At 39.8% G+C, this 12,032-nt stretch overlaps 1 protein-coding gene across 3 annotated transcripts in view; it reads left to right on the forward strand.

Moving 5' to 3' along the window:
• dok6 (docking protein 6) overlaps nt 1-12,032 on the forward strand; it is a 56,439-nt gene that overhangs the window by 27,860 nt on the left and 16,547 nt on the right. For 2 of the 3 annotated variants that reach the window (XM_014335008.2, XM_014335034.2), the window contains exons 3-4: nt 3,686-3,793; nt 9,944-10,058. In XM_014335008.2, the coding sequence (XP_014190494.1) occupies nt 3,686-3,793; nt 9,944-10,058 (223 nt within the window). Of the gene's footprint in view, nt 1-1,327; nt 2,636-3,685; nt 3,794-9,943; nt 10,059-12,032 lie in introns of those variants that run through there. The other variant, XM_042226487.1, reaches the window with a different exon arrangement.

Consider the following 12,032-nt stretch of genomic DNA (forward strand, 5'->3'; position numbering starts at 1 on the left):
CGGGAAAAACCGCCGTAAAACAAAAAACTGTACTTAAGCTGCGAGAAACCGCCTCTGTCCGCCGATCAACGGACCCTAACCCTTTAATAAACGCTAAGCAGAATTGATATTGTCCTTGCAACATTGGAATTTCATAAATGCACGAATGGCTTGGCGCGACCAAAGAATAACGTCACAACAATGTGATTGGTCACTTGCAATGTTGATCCTGCAACAACATTTACTATGTTGTTCCAGGAACAACACCAGCACGACGATATCAGATCATACGTATAAAGTCAAAGACCTAGGCATGCAGACTGCTTCTACAAACATTTGTGAAAGACTGGGTCGCTCTGAGGACCTCTGTGAATTCCAGTGTGGTTCCATGATTGCAACAAGTTCAGTCGTGAAATGTTCTCTCTACTAAATATTCCACAGTCAGCTGTTAGTGGTATTATAACAAAGTGGAGGTGACTGGGAATGATAGCAACTCAGTCATAAAGTGGTAGGCCACGTAAAATCAGAGAGTTTGCAGAGGTCACCAACTTTCTGCAGAGCCATTCACCACAGATCTCCAAACCTTATGTAGCCTTCACATTAGTTTCATGTCAGGAATGTGTTTATGGTCAAATAAACATGCTCCTAAACCTTATGAAGCTGTTATATCTGCAAAGGATGGGACGACATCATATTAAACCCTATGGATTATGAATGAGATGACACTCAAGTTCATGCGTATGGAACCATTGCTTGAGGTGCAGACTGGCAGTAAATACCATAGACCAGGGGTGGCCAACTCCAGGCCTCATGAGCCGGTGTCCTGCAGGTTTTAGATAACACCCTGGGTCAACACACCTGAATCAGGCCTCTGGAGAACTTCAAGACATGTTGAGGAGGTAATTTAGGCATTTAAATCAGCTGTGATGGATCAAGGACACATCTAAAACCTGCAGGATGCTGGTGTTCCGAGAAACCGTCCTACTCTTGCAAATTGTCCTACCTGTATTATAATTTGACTTTTGACTAATCCAAACCCTAACCATAAGAAATATTCACAATGGGTTAAAAAAATGATGTAAATTTGGGGTTTGTGTTACGCGCATGCACAGCGTATGTGCAGAAACAACGGGTAGGATGGTTTGTGAGGGAGGATAGATTCCCAGAACACCGGCTCTCGAGGCCTGGAGTTGGTCACCCCTGCCTGAGAGGGTTACCTATGCACTATCTAGTTGGACAATCTAATTCAGGGGTGGGGCACTCCAGGCCTCAAGGGCTGTAGTCCTGCAGGTTTTAGATAACACCCTGGGTCAACATACCTGAAACAAATGATTAGTTCATTACCAGGCCTCTGGAGAACTTCAGGACATGTTGAGGAGGTAATTTAGACATTTACCAGCTGTGTTTTAGACTCATCTAAAACCTGCAGGACGCCGGCTCTCGAGGCCTGGAGTTGGCCACCTCTGCCATAGAGGGTTACCTATACACTATGTAGTTGGATAATCTAGTTGCAACCAGCAGCTAGCTTCAAGGAATAAACACCAAGCAAATGACCTGCAGTGTGGATGCACGTTTAAACAAAAAATATATAAAAATAATTTTTAAAAAAAACCCATCAAGTAAAGCAAGGAAATATCAGGACGATATATACATTTTAAGTTATTTTGTTTTCCCTCAAACACAGTTATTTACCCAAGACTTTCTTTCTTCACTATCTTATTGATGACAGCTGATGAACTACTACAACTTTAGTCTTTCCATTATTGGAACCAACTCAAAATGAGACTTTTAAATCATAGTTAAACACTTTTAGAGCCTCTTGGAGTGAGAAAATATAAGGTTAGTAGTCAGATCCCAGGTCCCAGCTTCCATAGATAATGACTGTTGCTTTTCAGCCCCCTCCACCCCCAGTAATCACTATAATGCACAGTCATCTCCTACACCAGAGAGGGCCACAGTACATGTCTCTGCATGAGAATATTGGCCCAAAGTTATCTGCAATTGCAATCACATTACACCAAGTTTAAACTAAGTTATAAAATTGCAATGCTTAAACAGCAGTTTGCAAACTCTAAGGAACACAAGTTATTTGTTGAGTTTGAAGTGTTTCGAATATATTATTGTTTATTTCAAGTTCTGCAACAATATGTGTTTGTGTAGGCACAAAATCTAAAGTAAAGCTTTAGCGCTGGCAGTTTTAGGCCATATTTGGCTTATTGATAATAAATAAATAAGCACAGCAGAGCACCACAGAGAAAATCTATTCATAATTGGATGAAAATATTCAGAATCTTGGATTTCAAAAAGGATTTTCGATTCCACCAAAACATTTTGATTTGATTTTCATTTCCCTCACATATTTATCCGCACAGCACCTTTGACAGCTTAGGCATCAGGACACTCATTTCTTAAATTATTACCTTTTCCCATTATTTCCCCCCCATGAGTAATTATCTTGGTTATTTAACAGTTTTTATCTGCTTTTATCCCCATCTGCTCTCTGCTCTGCTGTGAAAAGGTTATGTCACCAAACTGTGCGCCCAACAGGATTTAGCAACATTTTAATCTGAATCTGACGACAGCTGGATGGATGTTGTTTTCTGCTGGCGGTCATAAATCTGATCCAAACCACACCTTCGTAATCCCAGCGCAGCAGGTTTGGAGTGTTTACAGTGAGATTATGTAACCTTTCGAAGAACAACTCACAAATTCCTCCTACTCATTTCATAAACAGCCTTTTAGCTTAACTCAGCACACCTCGCAGTTTTGCTGCTGTAGTCTGGCATGACTTTAGATAGATACTACTATTGTTACTCTACATTTCAGCATCTTTATCTGATGCAGAAAGTTGAATACCCTTATTTAACAAGTAATAAGAAGATATATTTTTACAGGATTATATTTTTCATATATTTTTCAATAGATCGTCATGAATGTTTATTGCTATGACATAAAAAGTGCTCAGGGGCATTTAAAATATTGTTCTTCAGAGGAATGCAGATAATCTTACCATCAACATGAAGCTAATTAGATGTTTCCCAATGCTGCATCTCATCGGTAATTTGCTTGAGGATTGAGAATAACAGATCCTTAAATGTAGCAGGTCCAATGTCTGAATGTCCTCTGTGCCCATAAAATATCAACATTACAAATCCAAGGCATGCACTTACTGGAGTTGCCACTGATCCAAGTGAAATCTTAATTTACGCAGTGGAAAAACTGCTAGCAACCTGTGTGGTCCTTTCACTCGGAGTGACCCCAGCGAAGGTCACAGGTTAAAGTTGTTCTTCATACCACAAGTGCTACTTTGTTGAGGTGTTTGACCTCATTTTGATCCTTTCATTCTCAAATAAAATAACATTTCCCAGAATTCATAGTGGTTAAGTATTCAGCAATCAGTGTAAGGATCAGTGTTATTGATTTTTTGTCAGCGCTTTCCAATTTTAAATTTGATGAATGAGCCCTGAGGTCAATCTATTTTTCCTTATATAATATCCACAGCTTCACTAATATATTTATTCACTTTGCTTGGACGTTTTGCTGGTTTTGGGATTTTTTTTATTGGCATTAACAGTATGTTTTGATTCCAGGATGATAGCTCATCTTGCTAATTTTTCTATCTAGTTGATTTTATTCTGGTCTGACTTTCATATGATGGTGTAGTTTTATATCTGCAGTTACCATAATATTTGTTGTCTGTTGTCAGATCTTCCGGAGGTGTTGGCTGGTGTTCAAGAAAGCCTCGAGTAAAGGACCCCGGCGGTTAGAGAAGTACCCAGATGAGAAGGCAGCCTACTTCAGGAGCTTCCACAAGGTAAACAAATGACTCAAAAACGTCACTAACATCATTCCTTTTTTATTAACTGTTTGTCTTGATGTCTTCTTTAGTAGATAAAATGATTATTGAGTACTAGATCAACAAAATTGGTTGTGATTTTGATCCTATGGCTGTGACTAATACGAGTTGTGATCATCTATCAGTTACTCCTTGATTAATCTGTCCATCACCCTATGAAATGACAACCTCATATTCCCAGCCCAGTGTAATGTCTTAGGTTAAGACAAGGAGTTCAAAATATTTAAAATAATATGTTAAAATTGATCAGGGAATTTTAACATTTCTGATTAAAAGAGGAAATAAATAATCCATCTTCTTAGCTGTGGGGATTAGGATTACTTTTTCATATGAAAATCTGTGGCCTTATCTGTGGCTCAAAAAGGATTTTCTTTAAATCTGAAGATGTTTAAAACATCATTAATTAATTTTTGTAGAGACGCACCGATTGCAGTTTTCTCAACAGAATTAGGTTTCTGATTTTCCTCCAAGTTTGACCTGCTGATAACATTTTTTGCTGATTCCACCTTTACCTGACAGATTTTACTGAACAAAACCAGGTGCAACAGATTCATGTAGCACATTTTAGATACATTGTTTTCCAATATGTTTATCTCCATAATCTTTCTCATTACTGCTTTGATCCTTTCCTCTTTGAGGCTGCCGGCTTGTGGTTTGGGAAACACAACGGTTCACTTTAGCTAATTTTGGGCCTCCACTCACTTCCACGCTAACAAAGTAGCATGTGGCCATGAGTGTGTTCTTTTCTGTTCTATTGTATGACACATTATGAACAAAACAAGTACTCAATAGTCACTCTGAACAACGTAACATATTACATTGTATTTATTTACACAGTGCTGACTTTTTGTGTGCTGGACCAGTACCACGCTGTGGTATTCCCAGTGTTGGAGAGAAAATTCTCATTGTGGGTGGTGAGGTTTAAGGATGCCAATGTCACTCAGTTCATTGGTCGATCATGATAATGCAGCATGTAGTGACCGCATTACCGTGAAATTAGGAATCAATATTCATAATCTCCAGAGTATGATTCGTGATGATTTAGTAACACCCTGACCTTTCGTCTAATGTAATCATTAGACATCACTTTGTATTTGACTCTACTGAAGTCGATGAAACTGTAGCCTCTATAGAAAACCATATATGCAACACCCAGTGGGTATTTAAGGTCATTAGAGGACCTTGAAACTAAAAGTTTGTCCGATCTTTGTCCTCTTGAATCCCAAAAGAAGATTAAACCTGCTGTGTGACTCCTCATGTAGCAGCCTAAGGTACTGTCTAAATGCTGATGACATTGACATGCAGAGCACAATTACAAGACGGCAGCCGAGTTTCATTTTGCAGGTTGGCCAATTGGTGGAATTAATTTGCTTCAGCTGATAAAATCTGATGGAAGTGGTCCCCCAGTAAAAATGAGATGTCAGGAACTGTCCTCTTAAAATCCTCCTGTCCTCTTCAAACTACAGAAACAAATGTTCTGGTAAAAGTCTCATGTGAACTGATTTTCAAGATATATATATTTTTTTCAATTTCCAGCACGACTTCTAAGAAAAGTATCTGCTGCTTATCTTTTAAGAGTATATTAGTCACAAGGTGCTTTTTACACTGAATAAAAAGATTATGGAATATGGTTGTGCACAACTGTGCCTTGTTTTCATCTTGATGTATTAAGTTCTGTCCATTGGCCTCAGATGATGAAGTTAAGGATCTATTAAGACACAGTTTGTAACTTTATCTTGTCCTTTGGGGCCTTTTTCCTCCCTTCAGAAAGTAATAATCCAGAGTATAATATCTCACTCCCTGCCTCTTAAGCCCTTTTGAAATACTCCAATTATGGCTCATTATCATGGTGAGTGGAGACGATGTTAAAGGAGTAGCACTGTGAACTATGTTTTATCATAATGAGAGGGAGATAACTGCAGATAATAGGGGACTGTGACATCAGTTTCTCATAAGGCGATATGTTTGAGAGAAGATTTAGTACTCTTTACTACTTGTGATTGTGAGTCAGCTGTGAGATTTTTCATTTTTGGTAGAATTTAACATTTTTTTCCACATTCCTGTCTGAGAAAGCTTGTATACAAGCTAGGTAGGTGTTTTGATCCATTTCCTTAGTTCGCTTTGCTGCTACAGTATCAGCCATGTATTGTGAATGAAACATCTCTATGCCTACTGCATCATGCTGTCACATGGGGCATCCTGTGTGGCTGTAACTCCCCTCCCAGAGGGATCTCATACACCCAGTGCTGGAGTGAGCGATGAGTGCACACATGCACCAGTGCGCCTGGTAATGCATCGCCACAAAGATCAAGAAAGGTCCCGTCTGAGGGCTTCATTCAACGCTGCAGTGCTTTGGGGGGAAATAGGCTGCACTGGTGGCTGATTTACACAATCAACACAAAGGGGATTGGCTTTTTTTCCCTTTCTTTCTCCATTCCCTCTTCTCTCTCCCACTCGTCTCCCTCTCCCTGTGCAGTTTTTGCTGTCTGAGGAGCACTGGTCCACGCAGTAAAAAGTCCCTGAATATTTTTAGCTCTCTGAAAAGTTGTTCTCCTTTGTGCTACATTTCCTGAGCTCTCCTGAGGTCCTGACAGGAGCAGTTAACATGAAATGATGGAGCTGTAGCTAAATGCCTAATTTGTACACATGGATGTGGAACTAACCAGCAAAGCAGGGAGAGCTGAGCAGACTGAGCCTCACTAGTGCAGCTGGTTGTTCCTCCAATTTGGTCAAAATAGCAAAAATTATTGTACAAACTATGTTGCACTTTTATACAAAAGCCGAATGACTAAATTCATATTTTATGTCTGTTAAATCAGAACCAGATCTCATCTGAACAAAATCCTGTAGCATGTGTGGGTAGGGCGTAAAGTTTAAGCTCGCTATGAAACTCGGATGATCTGATATCCTCGTGTTGGTGTTGTTCCCAGACCATCATGAAAATGTTGTTCCAGGTTCAACATTGCAAGTGACCAATCACTTTGTTGTGACGTTATTCTTTTGCGCGCCAAGCCATTCGTGCATTTATGAAATTCCAATGTTGCAAGGACAATATCAATTCTGCTTACTGTTTATTAAAGGGTTACGGTTAGGGTTAGGGTTAGGGTCCGTTGATCAGCGGACAGAGGCGGTTTCACGCAGCTTAAGTACAGTTTTTTGTTTTACGCCGGTTTTTCCCGAAGTCGCAAAAGTATGATGTCACAACATTCTGATTGGTCACTTGCAATGTTGATCCTGGAACAACATTTAGTATGATGATCTGGGAACAACACCAACACGAGGATATCAGATCAACCATGAAACTCCATAATCAAGATTTGCTTAATTATCAGGGCGGATGTCAAATTGTTGAATCTCAGCTCCTGTGCATAGCAAATGGGGAAGGGAGCAAATACCACAAGATGATCTTTTTGTAGTCAAATGTCTTGGGCCACACATCCTTTCTTTATATTTTACTTCCAAGGAACCAGCCGTTCTTGTCTTGAGCACTAGTTCTCCAAGGTATCTGAAGGTGGGTTTTTTTTTTAGCTTAAACTATGAAAAATGCAACACATAGCATGCTATGAAAGGGATAAAATTGTATGTTTACACCATCAAGTTGTTTTCCAAAGAGCTATTAGCTAAAAACCTAGCATATTTGTCAGCATGGCATGCAGTTTTTTCTTTTAAAATGTAGGGAAAGTGGACAAGAGGACAACAAAAGAAGTGGCAGATCTAAAAATCTATTGACAGAAGATGAACTGAAAATCTTGTCCTTATGAAACCGCAAAAAAATAGAGTAAAGATCTGACGCAGGACCTGAGAGATGCTCTGGACCTTCAGTTGATCCATATACTATTACCCAAGGTCTCATCAGAAGTGGTCTCAGTAGAAGGGTCCTTGACAATGAGTAAAAAATGAGAAAAGCTGACCTAAACACACAAGGGAACACTATCTGTCATGGATTGGGCTCCCCAGAGGCAGAACCTCAAAGCCCAAGGAGGTATTTCTGAAGACTACCTAAAGAAATCACAATAATGTTTCAGACTCTGTTGATCAAAGGTGGTCATAACAAATATTGACTGTCAAGCTTGTTAAACCTGCATAAACTCTTATTTTTGTCTTATATTTTTATTTTGCTGCAAATGTTTCAATAAATCACAGCATCAGTTGTTCATTTTTCTAGCAAAATATAAAGAAATGAGGGGTGGCTCAAATGACTAACAGTCTTCCCTGTTTTGCACAGTACTGTATATTCAGGTGGATGAGGACTTGAAGATCAAGTACATGTTTAGAATAAGAATTTATTTTTTAGAGCAATGTACAACTGCAATACAGTTTACATTAATAATCTCACTTTGGACACTGCAGAAAGAGAGCCAGCAGTAATATATTCAACCAGCCAACATTGGTTACTTTATTGTTTATTATTTTCACAATAGGAAACTGCTGCTTTAGATTATAGCAGAAACACTGTAAAATTACAGTTCCATGCTGGAAAACCAATAAACAGTACTTTACTGTGATTTAACAGGAGAGATCGTTAGCCGCTAGAAGACGAAGCCACTTGATGGAGAACAGCTGTTTTACTCTAACACTGGCACTTGTAAAACTAGCTTTTAACCCCATGTCGACCGCTGTTAGATGGAATTCTGTTAAATTTAGTTCACAGTTCAACTTCAAAATACCTGCAAACCTAATTGCATTCTCTTTAACCTCAGCCGCTCTTTATGTTTCATGCTAATTAGCAAACATGAGCATGCTAGTAGGCTAATCTAGTTAGAGAAGATGGTACCTTTTATTTAGCATACAAGTTAGACTACACTGAGCCACTAGTATGACTTGGGTTCCAGTTTTCCAAACATGAGATTTCTCTTCCACCTCATGTCTGCTATGCATGAAAGCTAAACATGAATAAAGATGAAGAGGAAAGAATGGGAGAGGAAATAGGTCTCATCAGAAATGATTCACTATGCTTGGACTAAAGCACCTCAGGCTGGGAATGCACCCAAATCTCTCATTTCACACACGCATCACACAGATAAAGACTAAAACATGCGCAGTTACACACTAAACACAAACAGGGAAAGAAAGAGATGAGAGGCTGGTGACATTCACTGCTTAGAAATTCCCAGCGTTGACGCTTACTTTGTGTCAGTTATGAATTGCCTGCCCGAGGACAAATTCATACCGTATCTCATATGAAATATTTAGATACCATCTTTGAGAGGGGATAAGAAAAATAAACAAACGGGACAAAAAACAAAGCACTTCTTATCTTTCAGTATTGTAGCCTCTGATTTACTTCTTCATCTGTTGTATTTCCAGTTGAAGTTCAATATTTCGGGGCAAATGCATTAAATCTAATATTATCAAACAGAAATCTCAAGTCCACATATCCTGTGTGTGTCTAAGGTCTGGTCCCTTAACTTTTAACAGTCAAGCTGTACTATACAGGGAGCCCAGCTAATTCATTCCCAACAGTCTGGCAAACTGCCCACAGTTAGCACACAATGGACTACACTAATGTAATGGGTCTTATCTACTAGGCAGAGTGAACACAGAGAAGACTGTTGAACAAAATGGCCTGTAAATGCGGTTTATATTTAATTAAATGTAATCTTCTCTTTTTTTCATTTGCTCAATCAATCTCCTGGTAAAGTGATTTAGATGCTTATGTCTATTATGTCTATTATGCTCCTGTCTATTGACTGGAAGGGCAGCTTTGAGGAGATGAACAATAGATGTGCTGTGTATACCGAAAGAGCACCGGGTCATGTTTATTCATAGGGGAGCCTTTAAAATAAATAACATACTTACATTTTACACATCACGCTGCAGCAGGCTTTATGATGCAGGAAGCTGACACTGCGTGTGATTTCTTTCTGTTTTAAGATACTTTTTGTAATCAGCCGAATAACTACTTCTGTTTATGTATCCCTTAAGATCACCCCCATCGCCCTTTTTTGTTTTGTTTTGTTTTAATTCACCCCTTTAATGCTAAGCCTCTAACTGCTATTGCAATTTCAGCAAAGCTGTGCAAGGCTGCAATTAAACCATGCTGCTGCAGCTGCTGCTGGTAGCTGTGTTCATTCAAGACAATATCCTCCTGCCACACTCTCTTTTTAGATCACTGAGCTCCATAACATCAAGAACATTACCCGGATGCCACGGGAGACAAAAAAGCATGCTGTGGCGATCATCTTCTGTGACGACACGTCCAAGACATTCGCCTGCGAATCAGGTAAAAATCAAAATTACTATTTTTTTTTCTCTAGCCACTTCGGAGCAAGGACAGCACCAATTTCAAGTGTCATTTCTTATAAATACGCCGGTAGGTGTAAGGTGAGGACTGGCGGCGTGGTTTTTTTGAAAAGTTTGACGAGAAGTGGAAGGAGAGTGAGAAGTGAGAGGTTGAAGGAGAAAGACAAATAGAATGAGTGAGATGAGGGAGGCAGCGGAGAACTGGAGTTTAGCCAAGTGATGCTCATTTTCCGCTATATTAAGAAGTGGGAGGATCTGTTCCGAAATATTGATTTTCATAGTGCAGGTATGAAAACTGATATCGGGCATAATTTGCGGCGTGTTTCAACTCAATTATAGACTGTAACAATACAGATTGTTTCTAATACGTGGATAGACAGCAAAGAAGGCTCTGGATCTGCACACTGATGTGTTTTTTGTGCAAAGCTGAAAGCAGAGGGTTAGGTAAGGTGGATGCACCTTACTTAACATCTTAACTCCACTCTTGCAGGTGTGCATTTGGAAATATTCGCATATGACATGGAGAGTTGTGAACTCATATCTTAACTCTCTCCTCTGCTGGATCAGTCCTCTCACCCCACCGTATGAGTGTCTTTTTCCCCTTTTTTGACCATCAACCTTCCACATCTGATATCCTTCATTTCTCTTGCATCACATGATATCCACAAGTGTTAAACTTGTGGAAATTTGCAAAAATGTGGCATCCTGTAAATAAGAGGTTCAGGTTGTATCAGATTTAAATTTGGCATGCTGCCTATTTTCTACAGTGTAACAACAGTGAGTGTATGGATTTAAAAACTGGCATTTTTAAAGTGCAGTCATTTCTTAAGGCATTCATACAAATGTGCCAATAATTGGATGTTCACTGTTTTTTAAAAGCAAAGAGAAAAAGCAGATAATTAGGTCTCATGAAGCTCTCTTGATATTTTAGTTTTTTAAAAATAACCATTTTATGCCTCCATCTAAGCAGTACCGTGTTGTTTGGTGTGCTGTTGAGGAAACACGGGATGGAACAAAGGAAAAATCATTTAAAATTCCTGACAGCTTTGGGTGCATCTGACAAATATGCACATAAGGAGAGATGAGCATGACCTGAAGAGATGAGAATCCTGTCAAGTGTGCCAACTCTTTAAATTCCACAGCCGAATGGGGCCTGACAGCACGTATACAAGTGGATATACATTTTGCATTTGTCTGGATAACGGCACCTTCTCCCGAAACAGGAAATGCAAAGAAAGCTCAGCTGTCTTTTGATTTGATTCTCACATATACTGTCACTCCAGCTTCATCTTGCCAGCACATCCATCCTTTTCCACAGCACACCTCCACACTGAGACATCCTCCCGCAACATCTCTTCATGCATGGCACATGGAGTTGCAAGGTTGCCTCTGTGCTGATGAACTGTTTGCTTAGCTGATTTTCCACTCACTGGCCTTAAAAAGTGTGGGAGTTTAGAGGCCAAGAAGGCCATGGCAACTGAATGAGAAAAGCTGAATCTGGGGAGGCATGAGGAAAGAGCTCAAATTCAGAGCTGCTGGTGCTGCCTGTAAATGTGTGGCTCCAAAGTTTCGCTTTTTTGTATGTGTGAATGAAGCGCTCCAGGCAGCAGCAGACCTTTCCTTCACCCTGCAGAGTAATGTAGATCTGTCCCATTGACAATGCTTGTCAGAGCTGAGCTGACAAACAGGTTGTCTTGCAATGGCAGCAAATACGCCAGGAAGACACGCCAATGCTCTCTCGCATTTTACACGAGTGCATGAGGATTTTTTTGTAAGCAAACACAGAAACATGGTAGAATTCCCACACTTTCACATGTGTCTCTGTACACATGAGTGGCCATAGTTACAAATCCCAGTGCTCTCCAGGGCCAGGGAGCTTCAGAAAGATAAACAACTCTGGCGTTTGCCTCATTTCGCACTTCAGTGACTTTCACCAAACGTTCATGTAAGACAA

The sequence above is a fragment of the Haplochromis burtoni genome, unplaced genomic scaffold, assembly GCF_018398535.1.
Source record: "Haplochromis burtoni strain Fernald_Lab_line unplaced genomic scaffold, NCSU_Asbu1 Contig_1, whole genome shotgun sequence".
In the NCBI taxonomy this organism is placed as follows: domain Eukaryota; kingdom Metazoa; phylum Chordata; class Actinopteri; order Cichliformes; family Cichlidae; genus Haplochromis; species Haplochromis burtoni.